At 43.2% G+C, this 22,762-nt stretch overlaps 2 protein-coding genes across 2 annotated transcripts in view; one reads left to right on the forward strand and one right to left on the reverse strand.

Moving 5' to 3' along the window:
- The window catches only part of gid4 (GID complex subunit 4 homolog), a 53,588-nt gene that overhangs the window by 24,035 nt on the left and 6,791 nt on the right, over positions 1-22,762 (forward strand). The window lies entirely within an intron of this gene.
- On the reverse strand, positions 857-22,602 carry drc3 (dynein regulatory complex subunit 3; the record flags this gene model as incomplete). The annotated part of the gene is made up of 13 exons (XM_080722986.1): positions 857-979; positions 1,260-1,310; positions 1,814-1,945; positions 2,116-2,229; positions 3,400-3,418; positions 4,422-4,504; positions 4,833-4,964; positions 5,860-6,000; positions 15,302-15,421; positions 17,753-17,899; positions 19,903-20,069; positions 21,324-21,440; positions 22,443-22,602. 13 exons carry the CDS (start codon positions 22,600-22,602, stop codon positions 857-859), a joined length of 1,506 nt encoding a protein of 501 aa, XP_080579112.1.

Below are 22,762 nucleotides of genomic sequence, written 5' to 3' on the forward strand. Positions count from 1 at the left end.
ATATTTGTTAAATCTACACAGAGGCCTAAAGGGTGTTCGATAGCACTGATTTTTTTTTTTTTTAAAGTAGAAAAATGGAGATGGTGGTGAAATATTACTTCTTACATATCATTTATAAATGTTCTCCCCAGCCACTAGTGAGGCGAGGGTTCGGCTGGTTAAAACCCATTCAGGCCTAGAATTATTGAATGCTTTAACCAGTGAAAAATAGCAGATCTACAAGCTCACAGCAGATCTACACAGCGAGCTTATAGATCTGCTATTTTTGAAAAAGTCGTGAAAATGTGTGCAAATCTTTGAATATATGTATTTTTAAAGCGAACGTTTGTAACTCAAATTTTGCTTCTGGGGGGGTCCCTGGAACTAAATATTTTGAGATGCGGGTCCGTGGCCAAATACATATCATTTTGGGGGTCCTTCACATGAAAAAATTTGAGAACCACTGACATAGTAGTCTCTCAAGAACAGACTAACTGAGCTCCAGTTAAGTGAAAAGGACCTTTTCTTTGACGATGGCTGGCCAGACTGCTGACATAGAAATAAGGATTCAAAAGACACTTACAGAATCGGGTCAAAATTCAAATTTTCACAAATTGCAGATCTACAAGCTCGCAGCGCGGCACTCGGTGCCGCGCTGCGAGCTTGTATATTTGCTATTTTTCAATAGTTAAAGCATAAAATAATGATACACAATATAGTGTACCCGTTCTGAATTTAATATCCCAGGTATTCCTGCTCCAGACGGTCTCTGGCCACAGTGTGGAGCTGAGCTGATCCTTCACAAATGGTTAATATCCCAGGTATTCCTGCTCCAGACGGTCCCTGGCCACAGTGTGGAGCTGATCCTTCACATATGTTAATATCCCAGGTCCTCCAGACGGTCCCTGGCCACAGTGTGGAGCTCATCCTTCACATATGTAACGTAGGTGTTGATCTCTGAGACCCGCAGTCTGTTCCTCTTCACCTCCTCCTCCTGGATCTGGAATAAAAAAGCACAAGAAGAGATGTAATGAGAAAGCAGCGATAGATCTATTATGTACATGTCTATATCATACAGCATATAGATGTGGGATGAGCAGGGGTCATCGATATGTCTGTACACGGACGTCGGACAAATGTGAATCCATTTCAAGCATTTATTTTGCATGAAAAACATTCCTTGGGCTAAAAACGGACCCCAAAAGACTGTGAAAAGTGATGACTCATCACTAAACCATAGTCTTGTTGACACATTGACGCGTGTCACCAGCTCATCCTACCTGTTTCAGCTGGTCTCCCATCCACAGGTTGACACGTGTCACCGGCTCATCCTACCAGTTTCAGAAGGTCTCCCATCCACGCGTTGACACGTGTCACCAGCTCATCCTACCTGTTTTAGCAGGTCTCCCATCCACAGGTTGACACGTGTCACCGGCTCATCCTACCTGTTTTAGCAGGTCTCCCATCCACACGTTGACACGTGTCACCGGCTCATCCTACCTGTTTTAGCAGGTCTCCCATCCACGTTGACACGTGTCACCGGCTCATCCTACCTGTTTTAGCAGGTCTCCCATCCACAGGTTGACGCGTGTCACCGGCTCATCCTACCTGTTTCAGCAGGTCTCCCATCCACAGGTTGACGCGTGTCACCGGCTCATCCTACCTGTTTCAGCAGGTCTCCCATCCACAGGTTGACGCCTGTGACTGTCACCAGCTCATCCTACCTGTTTCAGCAGGTCTCCCAGCCACAGGTTGACGCGTGTCACCGGCTCATCCTACCTGTTTCAGCAGGTCTCCCATCCACAGGTTGACGCGTGTCACCGGCTCATCCTACCTGTTTCAGCAGGTCTCCCATCCACGCGTTGACGCGTGTCACCAGCTCATCCTCTCGGTTGTTGATGTGCAGCAGGTGCTTCTCGTGAGAGGAGTTCACTGTGTTGACCAGGATGTCTTTGTTCACAAACAGCTGCAAGGAGACATGATGCAACACATGCACAATGTTACACAGGCGTCCAAAAGGGTCTGTTAGGCTTTTAGACCGATTTAGCACCAACTTAGCCTCATATCTCCCTTATTAGAGCCTGGACTTTGGTCAGAAGATGAGATTTAAGAATTAACATGTGATGTCACACTGACCATTCTGACATCATCAGGAAGCTCCTCCTCCAGGGTGTTCTTGGCGACCTTCTCCAGGGTCGCCACGGTGACCTCCATGACCTTCTTATGGTGGTTGTTCTCGAGGTCACGACACTGGGCGAAGGTACGGCCAGGTCAAGGAAGATGACCTTGAAATGTTAGATTAGTTTGGATGCGTCCAGACAGTAGGCTGTAAAGAGTGGAACTCTGCTGCCTATAGCAGCATTAATGCTGTACCTTTGAACTTTGACACTTGAGCAGCTAATGGGAGGGTCAACAAAGTGCCGTTCTCCCGGTGTTTAGGTCTGTTGTCCCATTGGTTAGTGTTTAGGTTTGTCCCATTGGTTAGTGTTTAGCTCTGTCCCATTGGTTAGTGTTTACGTCTGTCCCATTGGTTAGTGTTTAGCTCTGTCCCATTGGTTAGTGTTTAGCTCTGTCCCATTGGTTAGTGTTTAGGTCTGTCCCATTGGTTAGTGTTTAGCTCTGTCCCATTGGTTAGTGTTTAGGTCTGTCCCATTGGTTAGTGTTTAGCTCTGTCCCATTGGTTAGTGTTTAGGTCTGTCCCATTGGTTAGTGTTTAGGTCTGTCCCATTGGTTAGTGTTTAGGTCTGTCCCATTGGTTGGTGTTTAGGTCTGTCCCATTGGTTAGTGTTTAGGTCTGTCCCATTGGTTAGTGTTTAGGTCTGTTGGTTAGTGTTTAGGTTTGTCCCATTGGTTAGTGTTTAGGTTTGTCCCATTGGTTAGTGTTTAGGTCTGTTGGTTAGTGTTTAGGTTTGTCCCATTGGTTAGTGCCTATCACTAGTGGCGTTCCCGCCTCTTAATGCGCATTAAGCCTTTTTCGCTTAAATCTTTTTTGGAAACACTTCAAAATTCAAATAAACTTTCATTATCCGCAAACACTTTTATCCGCTTGGAGGAGGTGGATTTTGAGGCTTTATCGAATAAACTAAATGCGCATTTGTGAATGGAAACGGGTCAGACAATAAATGCGAATAGATTTTGACGTTCTGGGTCCATATCGTCCTCCAACTTAACACTTTCCCTTGCCGCTTAACGGCCATTGTATGGCGTTAGCCCACAAAACAAACCGGTTGTTTGTTACACACGGAGTGACACGGACTGTGTGTAAATTCATCCCGTTTTCACCTCCCGGAGTCAAGCCATCTGTGGCTAACCCTTCCTCATCATCACACGGTGTTGCGTGCCAAAAGTGGCCGATCTACAAGCTCACAGCAGCTCGCATCCGCGTCTCCGCGCCGCGCTGTGAGCTTGCAGATCGGCCACCTTCCAGAGGACGCTGAAACTTGAGTGTGCAGTGATTGAGTCACAGCAGTCAGACGTGCAGTGCTCACGTCTCAGTTCGGTCTGAAAAAATCAGCCCGATCAACTCATGCGACCGTCGCTAATTCGAATGACACCCGCAAATGGAAACAGGCTAAATTCGCTTTGTCTTAATGTGAATTTATGATAATTCGCTTCCTATTTTCGAATAAGCTTATGGAAACATGGCTACTGTGTTTAGGTCTGTCCCATTGGTCAGTGTTTAGGTCTGTCCCATTGGTCAGTGTTTAGGTCTGTCCCATTGGTCAGTGTTTAGCTCTGTCCCATTGGTCTGTGTTTAGGTCTGTCCCATTGGTCAGTGTTTAGCTCTGTCCCATTGGTCAGTGTTTAGGTCTGTCCCATTGGTCAGTGTTTAGCTCTGTCCCATTGGTCTGTGTTTAGGTCTGTCCCATTGGTCAGTGTTTAGCTCTGTCCCATTGGTCAGTGTTTAGGACTGTCCCATTGGTCAGTGTTTAGGACTGTCCGGTCAGTGTTTAGCTCTGTTCCATTGGTCAGTGTTTAGCTCTGTCCCATTGGTCAGTGTTTTGCTCTGTCCCATTGGTCAGTGTTTAGCTCTGTCCCATTGGTCAGTGTTTTGCTCTGTCCCATTGGTCAGTGTTTAGCTCTGTCCCATTGGTTAGTGCCTATCACTATGGGCTGACAGTTCAGCAGTGCTGAACCATAACCCTGTATTCAACCCCTGTGCACGTGACCCCACAACGGCACAATGCCTCTTCAGTCGTTGTCCTAACGCCACTTCCGGGTCATTTCCTTAACATGGGAGTGCACAGCTTCAGTAGGTGGCAAACTCATTTCCTGCTCCAGTCCATTTTCCCTTAGCTTGTTTTTGATTGGCTCGACAACACATGTTTTCAGTTCAAACCTTTTGCTGAGCCAATCAAACGAAGCTATGGGAAAACGTTAAATGTAAACATTATAGAGACTTCAGTGGGAATGGCTGTAGGCTGTGTGAAGTTGACCAATACAAAGAAGGATATATTCCTTGGGCAGTTTCAGTGAAGCTGCCGACCATGTTGGACATGTTCCTCTCAAAGTCTTTGATGAGCTCCTGGAATGAATGAATGAATGAATGAACTGTGTCAAGTTCAAGATTATACATGGAACTGAAACTGTACTTCAACACACTTACATGCTATTTCACAAAAAATGTTCAAGGTACATTTTGACCCCAGAGAACCTTTACTGTGTCACATACTAGACTTGTACGTTACTATTTTTGCAACCCCGACGCTATCATACGACAAAGTATAATCCAGGACTTAAGTGGTTAATGGATAATTACTTATTGTAATCAAGCACTGTACCCATCGACGCGCACACACACACACACACACACACACACACACACACACACACACACACCCCCCCCCTCCCACCTCCAGCTGGTCAACCAGGTTCATCTCCAGCGTCATGACGCTGTCACGGAACTGTGTGATGTCACTGTGACACTGCATGACGGTGACTTCCTGTACGTGAGCGTCTGTCACTTCCTGTAGCTCCAGCATCCACTGGAAGACACAATGATATTATGATCTCTCAACGCTGGCTGTTTAGAGACATCATCACATCCTTAACTACAGTAAAAGTAGCATTAGTGGTCCTCAATAATGTTCATTATAAAATGGCACCATCTTTGTCTACCCCGGGTCTGTGTCTCAGACGAGGGCTGTAGACAGTTCAGAAACCCACCTATGGATGGGGAATCCAAGCTAGCAGAAACGGCAGGCTTTCTTTTCTTGCAAAGTTAGCATAATAAAACAGTTTAAATGACCAAACCACAGCCGGGTGCCTGATGGAGGGGAAAGGAACTGGTAGTCGCTTGTGTAATTTCGTTCAAATTTTCGGGGGATTATGAGTATAACAAATCAGAAAATCCATGATTCCATTTGCAAAATCTCTAGGGGAATTTTTGACAGTTGCAGAACGTTTGGGTCCCATTCACTTACTATAAAGGAAATAAATATCCCCCCAAAAGCTGCTTTAAGTAGCATGTGAGGGGTCAAACTAGGGGGTTTTAATGATTCTGAATCCATTGCAAGCATTTGTTTAGCATGAAAAACATTCCTTGGGCTAAAAAACAGCTCCCACAAAACAGTGAAAAGTGATGGCTCGTCACTAAACCATTGTTTTGTGGGACTTTATTACAAAATAGCAGATATACAAAGGAGAAAAACAAACAGACAAACAAAAAATATGAAAATTTGAATCGATGGGGTAAATGTAATGCTATAATCACTTTTTTGTCTTATGAATGAGACAAATACAAACAGATATTATTGAACTCAAGTCTCCATGGCATGAGTAGCCTAATCAATAGAAGAAAAAAAGGCATTTTGGGGGTGAACTGCTCCTTTAATGGGAGCTGAGCTGATGATAGAGAATGTCATTACATTTTCAGCTCACCTTTCTGCGGTGCTTCTCAAACTGTGTGAGCAGCTGAGCAGCCATCTGCTGGTTCTCTGCCACGGCCTCCTTCAGAGCAGCCAAGAAGAGCTGCACCTCAGCGCCTCTCTGCTGCTGCTGAACCAAGCCCGCCTCAAACACCTGCACACACAGCTCCCCCAGCTGGTGCTTGAATGTAACTGCACCGTTAAGGAACTAACAAACCACTGTTGACCAATACTGTTTGGAAAAGAAATAAATAATCAACAACCACATTCTCTAACCTGACAGGGAACTGGTGTCTGCAAAAGGTGAAGGGAAGCCAGTGTTGCCAGACGTACGATAATTATCGTATTTGTACGATAATTTGACCCTCTGTACGATGTACGATCAATAATTCCAAAAATGCCCAAATGTACGATAATTTCGGCATATCATCAAAAAGAGCGTGAATTCACTATTTTCCCTGGCTGCTGATCTGGGATCTGGTTTGGCTTCTCAAAATAAGCCAGGAAATCAGTCAATCTGACCCTAGATCTGTACTGGAGGCATTAAAAACACTGGTTGCATCTTTCCAGACCAGTTTCAGGCTTTTATTTGTGTAAGCTCCAAGAAGTTGCCTGCCTCCACACAGCATATCTGATGCGTTTTTGTCACGCAGGAGTCTAAAACGAGGTAGTTTCTTACACCAAAACGCATTTTTGGGTGAAATTACGTTTTTACGCGAGTGATTTCTCTTTTTTGGCCGTGTACGATAGTTTCATGTCAAATACGATAATTCTGAGCCTCCGGTACGATAATTCAACATTTCCCATCTGGTAACACTGAGGGAAGCTCTTTACTTCTGTCATGGTGACGCTTAATGTTATTAACTCATAAATAGCAGCGCTCACTTCACAATGGGTGGGATGAGCATTCGCCTACAAAAATATATAATTCTCTAAGCACGTGGGTGGGCAAGGTGAGACACTCTGACAAGGTGCCAACTTGTACCTTGTTGTTTATATCAGGTTGGTGGTGACGTCACCAAGAAAGGTGCTCCCACATTGTCTGGCTAATGGCCTATTTACTGTCGATCGGATACAGATCGGATACACCGAAAGTAGAACCTGTCTTGGCGCAAATAATAAGGATGCAAAAAGTTACATTATACATTGTGTAGTAGGTCCATTCAAGGTGGTGAAGGTAGCCTATCCTACGGCCAGACCACCGGGGGATACATTTGGGTGAAACCCCTGTTGAATTTGAGTGTTCCTGCGCTGGCCATCCCTGGACAAAAGACATTATCGAATTATAGTAATATAAGATAGGCTTAAGTGGTTCAAAGCATCTTTCGAAGGACAATCATATATTTGCATGATATAGTATATAGAGTGAAGAACACAAAGGATATGATTGTAGCAGACAGTCTATTCCAGACAGGTGTTACATAAAGGATATGATTGTAGCAGACAGTCTATTCCAGACAGGTGTTACATAAAGGATATGATTGTAGCAGACAGTCTATTCTAGACAGGTGTTACATAAAGGATATGATTGTAGCAGACAGTCTATTCCAGACAGATATTAATAAAGGATATCATTGTAGCAGACAGTCTATTATAGACAGGTGTTAAATAAAGGATATGATTGTAGCAGACAGTCTATTCCAGACAGGTGTTACATAAAGGATATGATTGTAGCAGGTGGTCTATTCCAGACAGATATTAATAAAGGATATCATTGTAGCAGACAGTCTATTATAGACAGGTGTTACATAAAGGATATGATTGTAGCAGACAGTCTATTCCAGACAGGTGTTAAATAAAGGATATGATTGTAGCAGACAGTCTATTCCAGACAGGTTTTACATAAAGGATATGATTGTAGCAGACAGTCTATTCCAGACAGGTTTTACATAAAGGATATGATTGTAGCAGACAGTCTATTCCAGACAGGTTTTACATAAAGGATATGATTGTAGCAGACAGTCTATTATAGACAGGTGTTGCATAAAGGATATGATTGTAGCAGACAGTCTATTATAGACAGGTGTTACATAAAGGATATGATTGTAGCAGGTGATCTATTCCAGACAGGCAGCTGAGTTTCTGAGCTTGTGTGTCGTCTGTTAACACTTTGACTGCCACAATGTTAAGGGTTTTAAGGGTATAACCCTTGCCACCATAGACGGCCATTCATTTTTGACGGAATAAATTGAAAATGGTAGGATGTACGAAAATTGACAAAAATTTCAGAGAATATAGAGTCGGAACCTTAGCTTTCACCATAAAAATTTCGTCCTGCTGTGGTGTTCTGCTGTGGAGAAACCTGAGGGAGAGCGAAAGCTGTACAGATGAAAAAGGAGCATCAGAAATTTACTTTCTGAGATAATTGAGGTCAAAGGAAAAAAACTTTCAGAAGCCCTAGAAACAAATTGGTAAATGGTACAAGAACACACAGTACCTCTAAATGACGAACAGGGTGCCGGCCATAATGCTGTAAAAAAAAAAGTTAAAAAAAGTTGTACCGTGGTCTAGTTATAAGGCAGGAAAGTGGAAGAAGCCAGGAGACTGACAGAGGCTCTTTTTTCATCTTCCCAGGATGAAGGAGAGACAGAGTAGAATCCACTGTGTTTTGACCTGGGATTTTTTATTCAAGCCTTCAGTTAGACATCAGACATCTCAAAAATAAAGATAAAAACTCTGATAAAGATTAAAAAAAAACTTTACATTGCTGTTTCACTTCAGTATAGTTGTAGATGTGTTCCATTGCAATCATCATTTTAGTCACTTCAAACTAAAACGGTCAAACTACCCTGAGCAATTCAAAGTCATAATACATAAAATTAAATAAAAATGTATGTACATTCATATGGAAATGTTTGTATTGACAAATTCAAGCCAACTGCGACAAACTTCACCATGTTAGAATCCAGACCAGGCAACTGCAAGTAAGAGTAATTATGGAAAAAAAAACATAATTACCATAAGGTATATATAATTATTTGCTATACATTTTATATACACAGGTACATATATTTCCAAAATAGCAGATCTACAAGCTCATAGCCCGGCACCGCGCTATGAGCTTGTAGATCTGCCATTTACATATGATGCCTAATAGCCGATCTACAAGCTCATAGCCCAGCAAGGCACTATGAGCTTAGTATTTTCATGGCTCTCCTTTTAGTAGACCTTGTACCAGTGAACTGTACCGTCATGAAACTGTACCTTTTCCTATGCAAACTTCTAATAAAGTCTTCAATCAATCAATCAATCAATCAATCAATCCCTTCTTTGTATTTACCTACTGTATGTTTTTATACTGTTTTTTATTTCCCTCTTTTTTCCTGACTATATCTACTGCATAGTACTGTGTTCTATCCGTCTGTCATTCAATGTTATATGAGATACTGCAATGGTTTACTATGGAAATAAGCATAGTCTTTTCATGGATCTCATGATCTCCTTTTAGTAGACCTTGTACCAGTGAACTGTACCGTCATGAAACTGTACCTTTTCCTATGCAAACTTCTAATAAAGTCTTCAATCAATCAATCAATCAATCAATCAATCAATCTCTCTCTCCCCAACTTTCTCTCTTGTATCATGGCTGTAAGGTTTATTCTAACGCAGTTGGTTCTCTAGCGAAAAAAAAAGAGAGAGAGAGAGAGAGAGAGAGAGAGAGAGAGAGAGAGAGAGAGAGGGAGAGAGAGAGGAAGAGAGAGAGGAAATCTGAGCAGGCTTAGCAAACAACGTTGGCACCGCTTCGATGGGTTACCTTTAGAATAAAACACGATAAAACTATAAACATACAATGAGGATTACCACTGGGATTCTTTTTCGATCTCCATCTCGCTGGATTGGTCAGACTGCGACGTTTGCGAGTGACTTATAGTGGTTGTTTTGCTGGGATGTGTTTGTTTTGCACTAAATGGAGCATCTGTCCTCCTTTCTCACCAAGCTAAGCTAAAGAGGCGTCAATTGGGTATGGCAAGCTATGGCAGCTGCCATACCTTGGCTACAGGGGGAATATAATAAAATGTACTGTAATCGTGCCTGTTGTAAAGTTATGGTAACATGACTGGTGTCTTGCACGCGAGCCTCGCGCGCGTGAAAGACACCAGTCATGTTGCCATAACTTAGCTTTTTCTGAACTGACGCCGCTGAGCTAAACGCCCTGCTCGATCGGTGGTCCGCGCGCGGACCACCTGTTGTTGTGATCCGAGATGAGCATAATCATCTCTCATCTCATGCTTGCTCTCGGAGCGACGTCGGCGAACCCCCCAAACACGCCAATAGACCCCTTTCTGGGCCCGCCCCTTTCCCCCCTCCCCCTGAGCGGCAGCCATGATGGAGTTACTGCTGCAGCAGTGTGTGTCTATGTCTATGTCTATGGAGATGGGACTTTTAATGAAATTAGTCATTACCAGTCCCATCTCCATGATATTTAGATCTAATTCCTTCGCCAGTTCCATCCGCATGATTTGTAGATCTAATTCTATGAGTCCCATCCACATGATTTGTAGGTCTAATACCATCGCCAGTCCCATCCTTATGATTCGTAGATCTAATTCTATCTGTTCCATCTCAATTATGTTTAGGTGTAATTCCATCGCCAGTTCCATCCAAATGATTTTTAAATCTAATTCTATGAGTCCCATCTCCATGATTTGTAGGTCTAATTCCATCGCCAGTCCCATCCTTATGATTTGTAGATCTAATTCTGTCTGTTCCATCTCAATTATGTTTAGGTCTAATTCCATCGCCAGTTCTATCTGCATGATTTGTTGATCTAATTTGATCAGATCCATCCCAATGACTTTTAGATCTAATTTCACCACCAGTTCTATCCTTATGATTTGTAGATCTAATTCCATCAGTCCCATCTCAATTATGTGTAGGTCTAATTCCATCGCCAGTTCCATCCACATGATTTGTTGATCTAATTCTATATAGTTCCATCCTCATGATTTGTAGATCTAATTCCATCGCCAGTCCCATCCTTATGATTTGTAGATCTAATTCTATCAGTCCCATCTCAATTATGTGAAGGTCAAATTCTATAGCTAATTCGATACAGTCCCATATCCATATTCTTTAGATCTAATTCCCATGATTTGTAGATCTAATTCCATCACCAGTTCCATCCCCATAATGTGTAGGTACAATTCCATCACCAGTTTCGCCAGTTTCATCCGCATGATTTGTAGATCTAATTCTATGAGTCCCATCCACATGATTTGTAGGTCTAATACCATCACCAGTCCCATCCTTATGATTTGTAGATCTAATTCTATTAGTCCCATCTCAATTATGTGTAGGTCTAACTCCATAGCAAGTTCCATCCGCATGATTTGTAGATCTAATTCCATAGGGTCACATCCCCATGATTTGTAGATCTAATTCCATCACCAGTTCCATCCCCATAAAGTGTAGGTCTAATTCCATCACCAGTTCCATCTGCATGATTTGTAGATCTAATTCTATCTGTCCCATCCCCATCATGTGTAGGTCTAATTCCATCACCAGTTCCATCTGCATGATTTGTAGATCTAATTCTATGAATCCCATCCCCATGATTTGTTGGTCTAATTCCATCGCCAGTCCCATCCTTATGATTTGTAGATCTAATTCCATCACCAGTCCCATCCCTATCATTTGTATGTCTAATTCTATTGCTAGTTCCATCCACATGATTTGTAGATCTAATTCATGTGCCGAATCTGAAGCCGGTGGGACGAACGTTTCTCGAGATAAGTGGATTACATACATACATACATACATACATACTCACAGAGATTTGTCACATTTATTGTAAGCAGATGAATTATGTGGATGGGACTGTATCGAATTAGACCTACAAATCATGGGGATGGAACTGGCGATGGAATTAGATCTAAACATAATTGAGATGTGACTGATAGAATTAGATCTACAAATCATGCGGATGAAACTGGCGATATAATTGGACCTACACATCATGGGGATGGGACTGGTGATGGAATTAGATCTACAAATCATGACGATGGAACTATATAGAATTAGATCTACAAATCATGACGATGGAACTATATAGAATTAGATCTACAAATCATGCGGATAGAACTGGCGATGGAATTAGACCTAAACATAATTGAGATGGAACAGATAGAATTAGATCTACAAATCATAAGGATGGGACTGGCGATGGAATTAGACCTACAAATCATGGAGATGGGACTCATAGAATTAGATTTATAAATCATTTGGATGGAACTGGCGATGGAATTAGACCTAAACATAATTGAGATGGAACAGATAGAATTAGATCTACAAATCATAAGGATGGGACTGGCGATGGAATTAGACCTACAAATCATGGAGATGGGACTCATAGAATTAGATTTACAAATCATTTGGATGGAACTGGCGATGGAATTACACCTAAACATAATTGAGATGGAACAGATAGAATTAGATCTACGAATCATAAGGATGGGACTGGCGATGGTATTAGACCTACAAATCATGTGGGTGGGACTCATAGAATTAGATCTACAAATCATGCGGATGAAACTGACGAAACTGGCGATGGAATTGTACCTACACATTATGGGGATGGAACTGGTGATGGAATTAGATCTACAAATCATGGGAATTAATATGGAGATGGGACTGTATCGAATTAGACTTACAAATCATGGGGATGGAACTGGCTATAGAATTTGACCTTCACATAATTGAGATGGGACTGATAGAATTAGATCTACAAATCATAAGGATGGGACTGGCGATGGAATTAGATCTACAAATCATGAGGATGGAACTATATAGAATTAGATCAACCAATCATGTGGATGGAACTGGCGATGGAATTAGACCTACACATAATTGAGATGGGACTGATGGAATTAGATCTACAAATCATAAGGATAGAACTGGTGGTGAAATTAGATCTAAAAATCATTGGGATGGATATGATAAAATTAGATCAACAAATCATGCGGATAGAACTGGCGATGGAATTAGACCTAAACATAATTGAGATGGAACAGACAGAATTAGATCTACAAATCATAAGGATGGGACTGGCGATGGAATTAGACCTACAAATCATGGAGATGGGACTCATAGAATTAGATTTACAAATCATTTGGATGGAACTGGCGATGGAATTACACCTAAACATAATTGAGATGGAACAGATAGAATTAGATCTACGAATCATAAGGATGGGACTGGCGATGGTATTAGACCTACAAATCATGTGGATGGGACTCATAGAATTAGATCTACAAATCATGCGGATGGAACTGGCGAAGGAATTAGATCTAAATATCATGGAGATGGGACTGGTAATGACTAATTTCATTAAAAGTCCCATCTCCATAGACATAGACATAGACACACACTGCTGCAGCAGTAACTCCATCATGGCTGCCGCTCAGGGGGAGGGGGGAAAGGGGCGGGCCCAGAAAGGGGTCTATACACCACTGTATATCAATCAATCAATCTAGCAACAACCACTTACTTTATATAGCAGTTCTTTTCGCTGCGACGCCGCGGCTCGGTGGTCCCTGGTGGCCTGGTCGATGAACCATGACGATCCAGTAAAACTTTTCAGATAACATGTAAACTGTAGAAGTAGTCCTCAGTAGTATAGTAAAGCACTAAACTAAACCCCCCCCCAAACACATGCTGGCTGCTGCTCCTTCCGTGAATGCCGTCCATCCAGCAATCCCAGGCCTGGGGAGGACGGTCATGTACCAAATCACCATGGTAACACAAGGTAACACAAGCTGATTGGCCACACAATGGTAACCATGGTGATTTTAGTCATTCCAGGGCCCAGGACGGCTGAATCCAAGCGTCAGTGATACATATGCTCCTAATCTTGTGTTTAATAAAAAAAAGACATTTATGTGGCATATGCCGTTCGTGGCGGTGAAGGGGGGGTAAAAACGTATGTGGCATATGACCTCCGTGGCGGTCAAAGTGTTAACATGCTGTCGTAGAGATGGGAGCCGTTCAGCAACTCTACGAAGGCTTCCTGACTCAAACAATAACAGAAATGAACAATCAGTGGTGGACAAAGTACCCAACCCCAGAACTCGAGTCAATATATATCAGTGGCGTCAGCTCAACAAAAGCTAGGGTATGGCAAAGATGGGAGTCCTCATGGAAAAGAGGCATTACATTTTGTATAACACGGTTCTATTGTCTAAAAAAAACGAGTTTTGTCCGTTTTTTACACAGGTTTCTACGGTTTCTTGGGCTGGATATGGCAGCCTGGAACGTTTGTTCAAGTGCAGCTAAACTTAGCATGTTAGTAAACGTGCCACAATTAACAATAATGCATTGCACCTGTGCAGCTGACCTGCGGAACCTGGGAATATACCATTTTGTCTAGATGGGGAGAATATCATTTGCATTTGTAGTTATTTTACTGTAATTTAACAACATAATAAGCAGCGCAGATAGACAAAGAGACATTTGTGGATTTATATTTAAAAGTAACTTTTATTTTCCCCCCTGGACCCAGGGTATGGCAGCTGCATATCCCTGCCATACCCAATTGACCCCCCCTGATATATATACTCCTGGTCAAATATTACTCAACTGCAAAGGAAATTCTGCGCAGCCAAATTTATACCTGAGTTAAAGCCAAGACATGCCATCTCCAGTTTACTTCCTGTATCTGTGTGAAGTGGGCGGACTGAACTAAATATTGGACCTGACCGTCACAAAGTCACACAACATTTTCATTACATTTTCATACCAAAATGGCTTTTTGCAGAGATACAAATCAGGAGATAATCAACTTCTTTATTGACTTTTCTATGTCCCAGCAACACACTCTCTCTCTCTAGCGGGAACTAGCGTCTGTAAAGATTTCCGTCAGACGTCGGTAGACCAGTCAATCTGAGGTTTGACCCAAAAGAAATTGCAATAGTAATGGTTCAAGGTTTTTTATGATCCTTAGGGTCATCCAAAAAACATGTTAAAAGTTTTCCATTTTATTCTTAGTGGATCAAGGTGAATTCAAGGGGTTCAAGTTTGGGTCCCTTCACTTACTATACAGGAAAAAAGACCCCCCAAAAAATGGGCCACAAAAAACTGAGCTGACCCCAGAAAAGTGATGACTCATCACTAAACCATAGTTTGTGGGTCCATTTTTAGCCTGAGGAATGTTTTTCGTGCAAAACAAATGCTTGCAATGGATTCAGAATCATAAATTAGACCCCTCACATGCTACTTAAAGAAGATTTTTTTGCTGCATTTTTTTCCTGTATAGTAAGTAAGTGAAGGGACCCAAACTTGAACCTCCTGAATTTACCTTGATCCACTAAGAATATAATGGAAATCTTTTAACATGTTTTTTGGATGACCCTAAGGATCATAAAAAACCCTGAATGATTACTATTGCAATTCTTTTTTTTTTTTATCTTATATTGACTGGCCTTTGTAGTAGTTGGAGTTGGAGTACTTGTTTCCATTACCTTGTGCAGCTCTAGCGCCTCCTCCTGGCTCAGCCTGTCCTCAGCAGCCTTCCTGACCTGCAGCTCATCTTGTTCAGTCTTCTCAACAGCATCCTGATGTTTGGTCAACGCCTGCTCTTTCTGCACAGGAGACACATGTACACATGTACACTAGAACAGGAGTCTTCAACGTTTTCAGGCCAAGGACCCCTTATTCGAGAGAGAGATGAAGCAGGGATCCCCATGACCCATATAGATGCTATATAGTTTCATCATTTGACAGCACAATCATCAGTGTATTTTGGATTCATGTCAATTTGTGTTTTCAGATATTTAACCACTTGAACGGTCAATACTTAATAAACTTGACCTTTCACTCTATACTTAGTCTGCTCTTTTTCTCCTCTACACCAAACCACTTTGCCGAAAACTGCTGATCTACAAGCTCACAACGCCTCGCAGCGCGAGGCGTTGTGAGCTTTTAGATCTGCTGTTTTTGGCTAAAGTTCTCAGAATATGGACGCGAAAGGTTGAAGTGGTTAATAATGTAAAAGGAGAAAAATAAAAAAGGCTTCTATCACACAAAGATTTGGAGGACCCCCTGTAGTAACTCTGAGGTCCCCCTAGGGGTCACGGACCCCCTGTTGAAGACCCATACATTAGAATGTAAGTTAATAATGAAAAAAACATCACAAGGATGCAACTGGGACGTATCATCAGTGATGTAGCCTGGGGTCGACGGGTGTTTCGGGTCTCGCAACATCATACACCCTCGCCCAGGTGACCCAGCCGGGGTTGATCAAGTCCCGACTTACGTCCCAGTAGCTATCCACGATCAGTCCTATTAGGGAAAGACAGGGTCACTCAATGTGCTGCACCGGAACTACTCTGCCGGGACTGGGGGTACTATTCTGGCGCGTGGAAGAACTAGGCTCTATGGGTTGACTCCTGGCCGGGCTCCTCCTACGTCTCACCAGGTCCACTCCTGCTCTCACCAGGTTCAGAACCTGTGCGTTGCACCAGACCCCAATCCAAACATTCCATTCAGCTGCTGCAGTTGAATGGCCCTCCTAAAGGCCTCACCGTGGATTTGTTGGGCTTCTTCCTCACGGAAGACACAGGCTGGGGCGCTAACCCAACCTGCTCCCGGGTGCCGTCTAAATTCCGGCCGTCAACCGAGTCTCCGGTGGTCACCAAACTATTCCTGGTTGTCACATAGTCTATTCCTATGAGCCACTATAAATAGAACTAATAATGAAAAAAACATCACAAGGATGCAACTGGGACGTATCATCAGTGATGTAGCCTGGGGTCGACGGGTGTTTCGGGTCTCGCAACATCCTACACCCTCGCCCAGGTGACCCAGCCGGGGTTGATCAAGTCCCGACTTACGTCCCAGTAGCTATCCACGATCAGTCCTATTAGGGAAAGACAGGGTCACTCAATGTGACAATGTTAATCTTCACATGACAAACCCTTTTCCTTTTTTTTGTGAAAAGAAGACTTCCGCACACCCAGGTCCATTCAAGCAGGTGCGTAAGCGACAAGACAATATACATAGGATAAATATTAAACGATTAGACCCGATGTGCCTGATGGAGGGGAAAGGAACTGGTTGGAACAACGTGTTCTTTCCACTCGCTGCGTCCTGCCGGGGAAACTCCCCCCTGTCAGGTGATAAGAAGCAGCCTGCTCACTCCTCATGCACTGAAAGAAAGCATGTGCTCAGTTCAGGGCTCTCCCCAGGTTGGCAGAGGGAGAACAGGGCCCAGGATTACAGCTTAGGAAATTGGCACACACTTCTACTTGCAAGTCCAAGATAATTTATTAGCAGAACAGCTTGTCACAAGCTGTCTCCTGTCTATGATTATCACATTGTTTCTGATTGGCTGTCTGTACCTTTCAAAACCTTTTCACACACTTTTAGTGATGTTGATAGCCAGTTTGAACTAAGCCGGAGGAGGGACCGAAACGTGCTCACGACCGATATCTTTTGTTTACATTTAGGAGAGAAAATGCCAATATACTGTAACATTGAGCCTAGTCCTTCCAAGCACCAGATTTCCTCTCCCAGTCTCGGCAGAGTAGTTCTGGAGCGGTGGAGTGAATGGCCCTGTCTTTCCATAATGGGACTGATCGTGGGTAGCTATACTGGGACGCAAGTCGGGTCTTGATCAAACCTTGCCTGGTAAACCAGACCGAACACAACAACACCCCCTGGCGGTAGTGGTGAAACGAAGTGTGTGATAGAGGCTGGCAACGCCAGGCAAGATCAAACCCAGCTGGGTCACCCGAGTGAGGGGTATGATGCTGCGAGACCCGAAATCCTGATGAGCTTGGGCTATGTACATCACTGAGGATACGTCCCAGGTGCATCCATGCAATGTTTTTTCTTTCATTATGAGGTGCCCACAATGTTTAGGTGCCCATGCAGTTGTCCTAGAAGAACAATACTATAGTATAGTTGCTTACAGTGTGCTCATCCAGTAGCCTGTAGTCCAGGTAGGCCAGGTTTGGCAGGTATGCAGCGATGAAGGATTTGTAGTCTTCATCCTTACAGATGGGGTTTCCTGCTAGATTGACACAGTGCAGGTCCTTGAATCTCCTCAGATAGACAACCTGGTGGAAAAAACAAATCAAAGTAAAATAAACACTAAGGATTTTACAGCGTAGATTGGGGTCCAATAGATTAAAAAACGTGGCCTAATCTAATGCATATCAAACTGAGGGATCCTTAAAAAGGTTGAGAATCACTGTCTTAACACCTTCTAAGCCAAGGGGAGCCCCTTAATGTTAAAACCGTACTATATCGCACATCCCCCCAGGGACTCTCAGCCACGTCGCACATTCCCGGACTTTGTCTTTAAAACCGGAATAAAAGCTTTTGATCCGAAAATCGGCGATCGTCTAACCTTCCCTAGTCACCACTCGTGCACTGATGGCTCATGCAGACCGTGCATGAAGCAGAGGTGACGTCAGCGCCTCTCCTTCTCCAAGGCACCTTCCACCCATCCGTTTACTGTCTACACACTCGAGCTCCTCCTGCAGCCATGCTTGGGGCTATGCTAGCGAAACTTTTCAGGTCTGTTCTTCAGTCACACATGGACTATTTGCGGGGACATTTACGTGAAAGGATCGCGCACGCGAAACGCACGGGGACATCGACGATCGGCCAAAACCCCCATTCTATCCCAACGGAGATCGAGAAAATCATGGTGAGTTACTGGCCTGGGGGAAAAAAAAAAAGAAAAAACAGCGGCGCTGTTCAAGATGGAGGGGCTGCGGGGTCATGTTTATAAACATAATATTATGTCTCAGATCACAATACAATAATAGAAATTTCACGGCTAATCTACCAACCCCCATTCTATTTCGGACTGCAACGTGTTAAAGTTTGAGCACCGAACCTTCGCTAAAAGAAAAACAGGTCAACGATCCACTCGGCATAGACTCTTCACCCTCCTCCTGGTCCCCAAACTGTAGAATAAATTCCCAGTTGCACTTAGAACTGCAGACTCACTCCCTATAGCTTCTGCCGTGGTCTGAACTTGAAGACTCACCTCTTCAGACTCCACCTTAGCTCTAGCACTTACCGTAGCACTTGCCTACCCTCAATGACCATACAGGTAATTTAGATAGCATTTTTATATGTTTTATTTTTTACTGAATAGATGCTTGATATACCTGTTTTTTCTTAGATTAGCCTTCTATTTCTTTCCATTTGGTGTATTGATGTTGATGTACTGATTTATTATCTTTCTTATTGTAAGTCCCTCAGACTCGCTCGGGATTCAGAGCGTCTGCTAATTGTAAATTGTATCAAACTGAGGGATCCTTAAAAAAGGTTGAGAATCACTGTCTTAAAGTTTGAACGATTCACAGATGAGGAAGCTCACTCACTTGTTGTAAGTCAGGGATGCACAGAGAATGTTAGAGAGGCAGGGGCAGACATTTCTAAAAGGAAGGGCCTTTTGGTGGAAATGTTGAAAATAGCAGACCTCCAAGCTCACAGCGCGTTGCGCTGCGATGTGTTGCGCTGCAACGTGTTGCACTGCGACGCGTTGAGCTTGGAGGTCGGCTATTTCCGGTACTTGACACCACACTAAACTAAACATAATCAAGTGAATATACTGATTTGGCGTAACTGCATGTATTTCCACACAGAGAGGGACATTCTTTCAACATAAGACTCTGCATTCAAGTTCAGGAGAGTTTGGACAAGGCCATTCTCTTGAACGCTGCCTTCAGTTATGGCATGGAAAGAGGGGCATTTTGCATTTCCTTCACCACAATACAAGCTGCATTCATGCAGTTTACAGTTTAGGCATTTAGGAGACGCTCTTAATCCAGAGCGACTTACAATAGGCAAGGTGATGCATACATCAATACAATAAGCAAGGTAATACCAGTCAGGTCAAAAAACATCAATTGTATAGAAATGTCAATCTAGATTTTTTTTTTTTTTTAAAGTAGGTAGACCAAGCACCTAATCAGTAAAAAACATTATTATATACCTAAACATGCTATCTAGCTTTCATGTATGGTCATTGAGTGTGAATTCTCTGGTGTGTTTTATGGTCTGGAGAGGGTACTTTTTACAGACAGATAAAAGGTGTACGTGCCTGTTGTAAGTCATCCAGGAGGTTGTTCCCCAGGGAGAGGATCTGGAGTCTCCTCAGAGGGTCCATGTTCTCCAGAACTCTGATCCTGTTGCTGTACAGACTCAGGTCCTCAAGCTTCACCAGAGAGTCCAGACCTTCAAGCCTCTCGATGTGGTTGAACGATAGATCTGGAAGAGGAGAGACACACACACACACACACGCACGCACGCACGCACGCACGCACGCACGCACGCACGCACGCACGCACGCACGCACGCACGCACGCACGCACGCACGCACGCACGCACGCACGCACGCACGCACGCACACACACACACACACACACACACACACACACACACACACACACACACACAAACACTCATTTAGGCTTCTATGGTCCGTTCTTTCTACTGCATCCAGAGCAATGCTTTTCTGCAGAAGACCTGGCTGTACAGCAGGGGTTTTCAAACTTTTTTGACTCGGGGTACCCCCCTGTAAATAACCTTTTCATCGACGGGACCCCTGAGTTACACTGTTAATTTTTAAAAACCTACGTCATATTGGAGAAACATCTGTTTCCATCAGAACTGAATGAAAATAACGTTATACTTCACGTATAACCACTTGAACCCTATCATGCCTATTCCTGGGGGAAGGTTCACCAAAAATAGCCGATCTGCAAGCTCACAACACGTCACAATGTGACGCGTTGTGAGCTTGTAGATCTGCTATTTTTGGTGAAGAGAGTTGTCGTAGATGGAAAAAGAACTCATCAAGTACAGCGCAAATCAGGTCTGTTTTACTAAGCATAGTGAAGTGATATTGATGTAGTGATATTGATGAATTCCAAATATTATCAAATTATCTCGTGGCACCCCTGGACTGGCATCACGGCACCCCAGGGTGCCCCGTCACCCACTTTGAAAACCCCTGCTGTACAGTCAGGCCCCTAGCTGGGACAATTATCTTATAGGCTGTTTTTGTGGGAAGGGACTTGCACTGCAAGCTGTACGTGTCTGCGTTAACCCATAGTTAAAGGCTATAGTATCTAACTTTACCCTTTGTTTACATAACAAATCAATCAATACATTTTACCCGTCATTTCCATCATTTCCCTTTATACCAGAAGTTATAAGCCACTAGTGGCCACACAACTAGTGTGATGCTGTTTACCTGCAGAAAACATTGTCCTCTTGCGATATTATTTTAGTGTTTTCACCTAAAACACTTGTGGGCCTTGTGGGTTGTGGCCCCATACAGGGGCCCCCTGGCAGTCAAGGGCCCCTGGTGGACACTGACTGGCCTCATTGACCTGCATCATAATCTGTCCATGCCTTTCTGAAGTCTTTCGGTTTGCGTACAGTACATTGCCTTTATTTAAAAATGTTTCCCTCCTCTTCTTCAAATCATTCCACAGCTATTGATGTGTTTGATCTTACCCAGCCATGTGAGGTTGGTGAGACATGCCAGTCCTTCTATCTTCTCGATGATGTTGTTGTTCAGCTGCAGTTTGGTCAGAGATGTGAACTGTTGTAACTGTTCAATCTTCAGGATGTCTGTGGAGTCAGTGTGGAGTCAGTGTGGAGTGGACACACGTCATTCAATAGCACTGATGGACAGTAACAATTGTACATTTGAATGAGTACTGTACTTAACTGTTAAGTACAGTAGAGTACTCATTCAAATGTACAATTACATCTACTATGTAATTTCCCCCCAAAGAAATCTCCTGTTTTCTGACGGTCTGAGGTTGGCAGGTATTACTTAACAGGGTATTTTACTAACACTTCCGGGGTAATATTAACATGTACTCTGGCTTTTGCGTGCATGTGGTACACAACCCAGTCAGTTTTTTTAAGTTCTTTGACTCCAAACATTTACATATTTGATATTAATTTGATCATCAGACACACCTCATCTTAAACCCATTGTAACTTTTTTAAACTTGTTAGACTCATCAAACACATGTGTCCCTGGTTTTGGTGACAGTGTCATGTGTGGCATGTTTTTTGGTAAAGATAAATAAATCAATCATAATAGCCCACACCTGTGAAAGTGGATTCCAGGGACTTTTATGGGGGTATTTATGGGGGTCTAAATTGACCCATACAAGACTGTAACTCTGACAGTATACAAATGGAACCAAATGGACCCTTATGGGTTAGGGTCCATGCTTGGCCCCTGATTCAGCCCGGGAAAAAGAGTTGGAGAGGCCCTCATTGCGCGCTATAGAGAGAGATCTCTCTCTATAGCGCTGCTGCTACTCAAAGATTTGCCATTTCAGATCACGACAAGTGACAAGCCAGTGGGCCAATGAGTTATTTTTCATTTTTCATTTTTATTTATCATTTTAAAAATGATTTAAACTAGTGAAAACAGCCGATCATTTGGTCCATTTGGTTCCATTTGTACACTGTCAGAGTTAAGTGGAGACTTTGAAATGTAAAAGTTTGAGAAACAATGGCCTACCTACACTAAATAAAAACAGACTGTTATGTTGACACAGTTGTCATTGGCTCTCTCATCTATTAAGTAATAGTTTTTGTAGTTTTCCTCACGTTTGTACTCCAGTCTGAGGTGAGTGACGTCATTGAAGTGGACCCCTTCCTCCTTGGCTATGCGTCCAGCCTGCTGCTGGGGTCCCTGCTCCTCCACGGCCTCCTGCAGTACCCCCTCATCCACCACAGAGGGCTCCACTGTGCCATGTGACCAGCTCATCCTTTTCTGCTGCACGACACTCCAATTCAATGGGATTTTTACACCTCTTATCTAGACTAGAGCGACTTCTACAGTGTAAGATCAAAGTAAAGAGTAGACCTAAATGAACCCTAAAGTCAACAAAAACGACCTTGGTCAAGCACGTAGAATATACAGAAAC

Source organism: Nannobrachium achirus (assembly GCF_963921795.1).
Source record: "Nannobrachium achirus genome assembly, chromosome: 4".
Classification (NCBI taxonomy): domain Eukaryota; kingdom Metazoa; phylum Chordata; class Actinopteri; order Myctophiformes; family Myctophidae; genus Nannobrachium; species Nannobrachium achirus.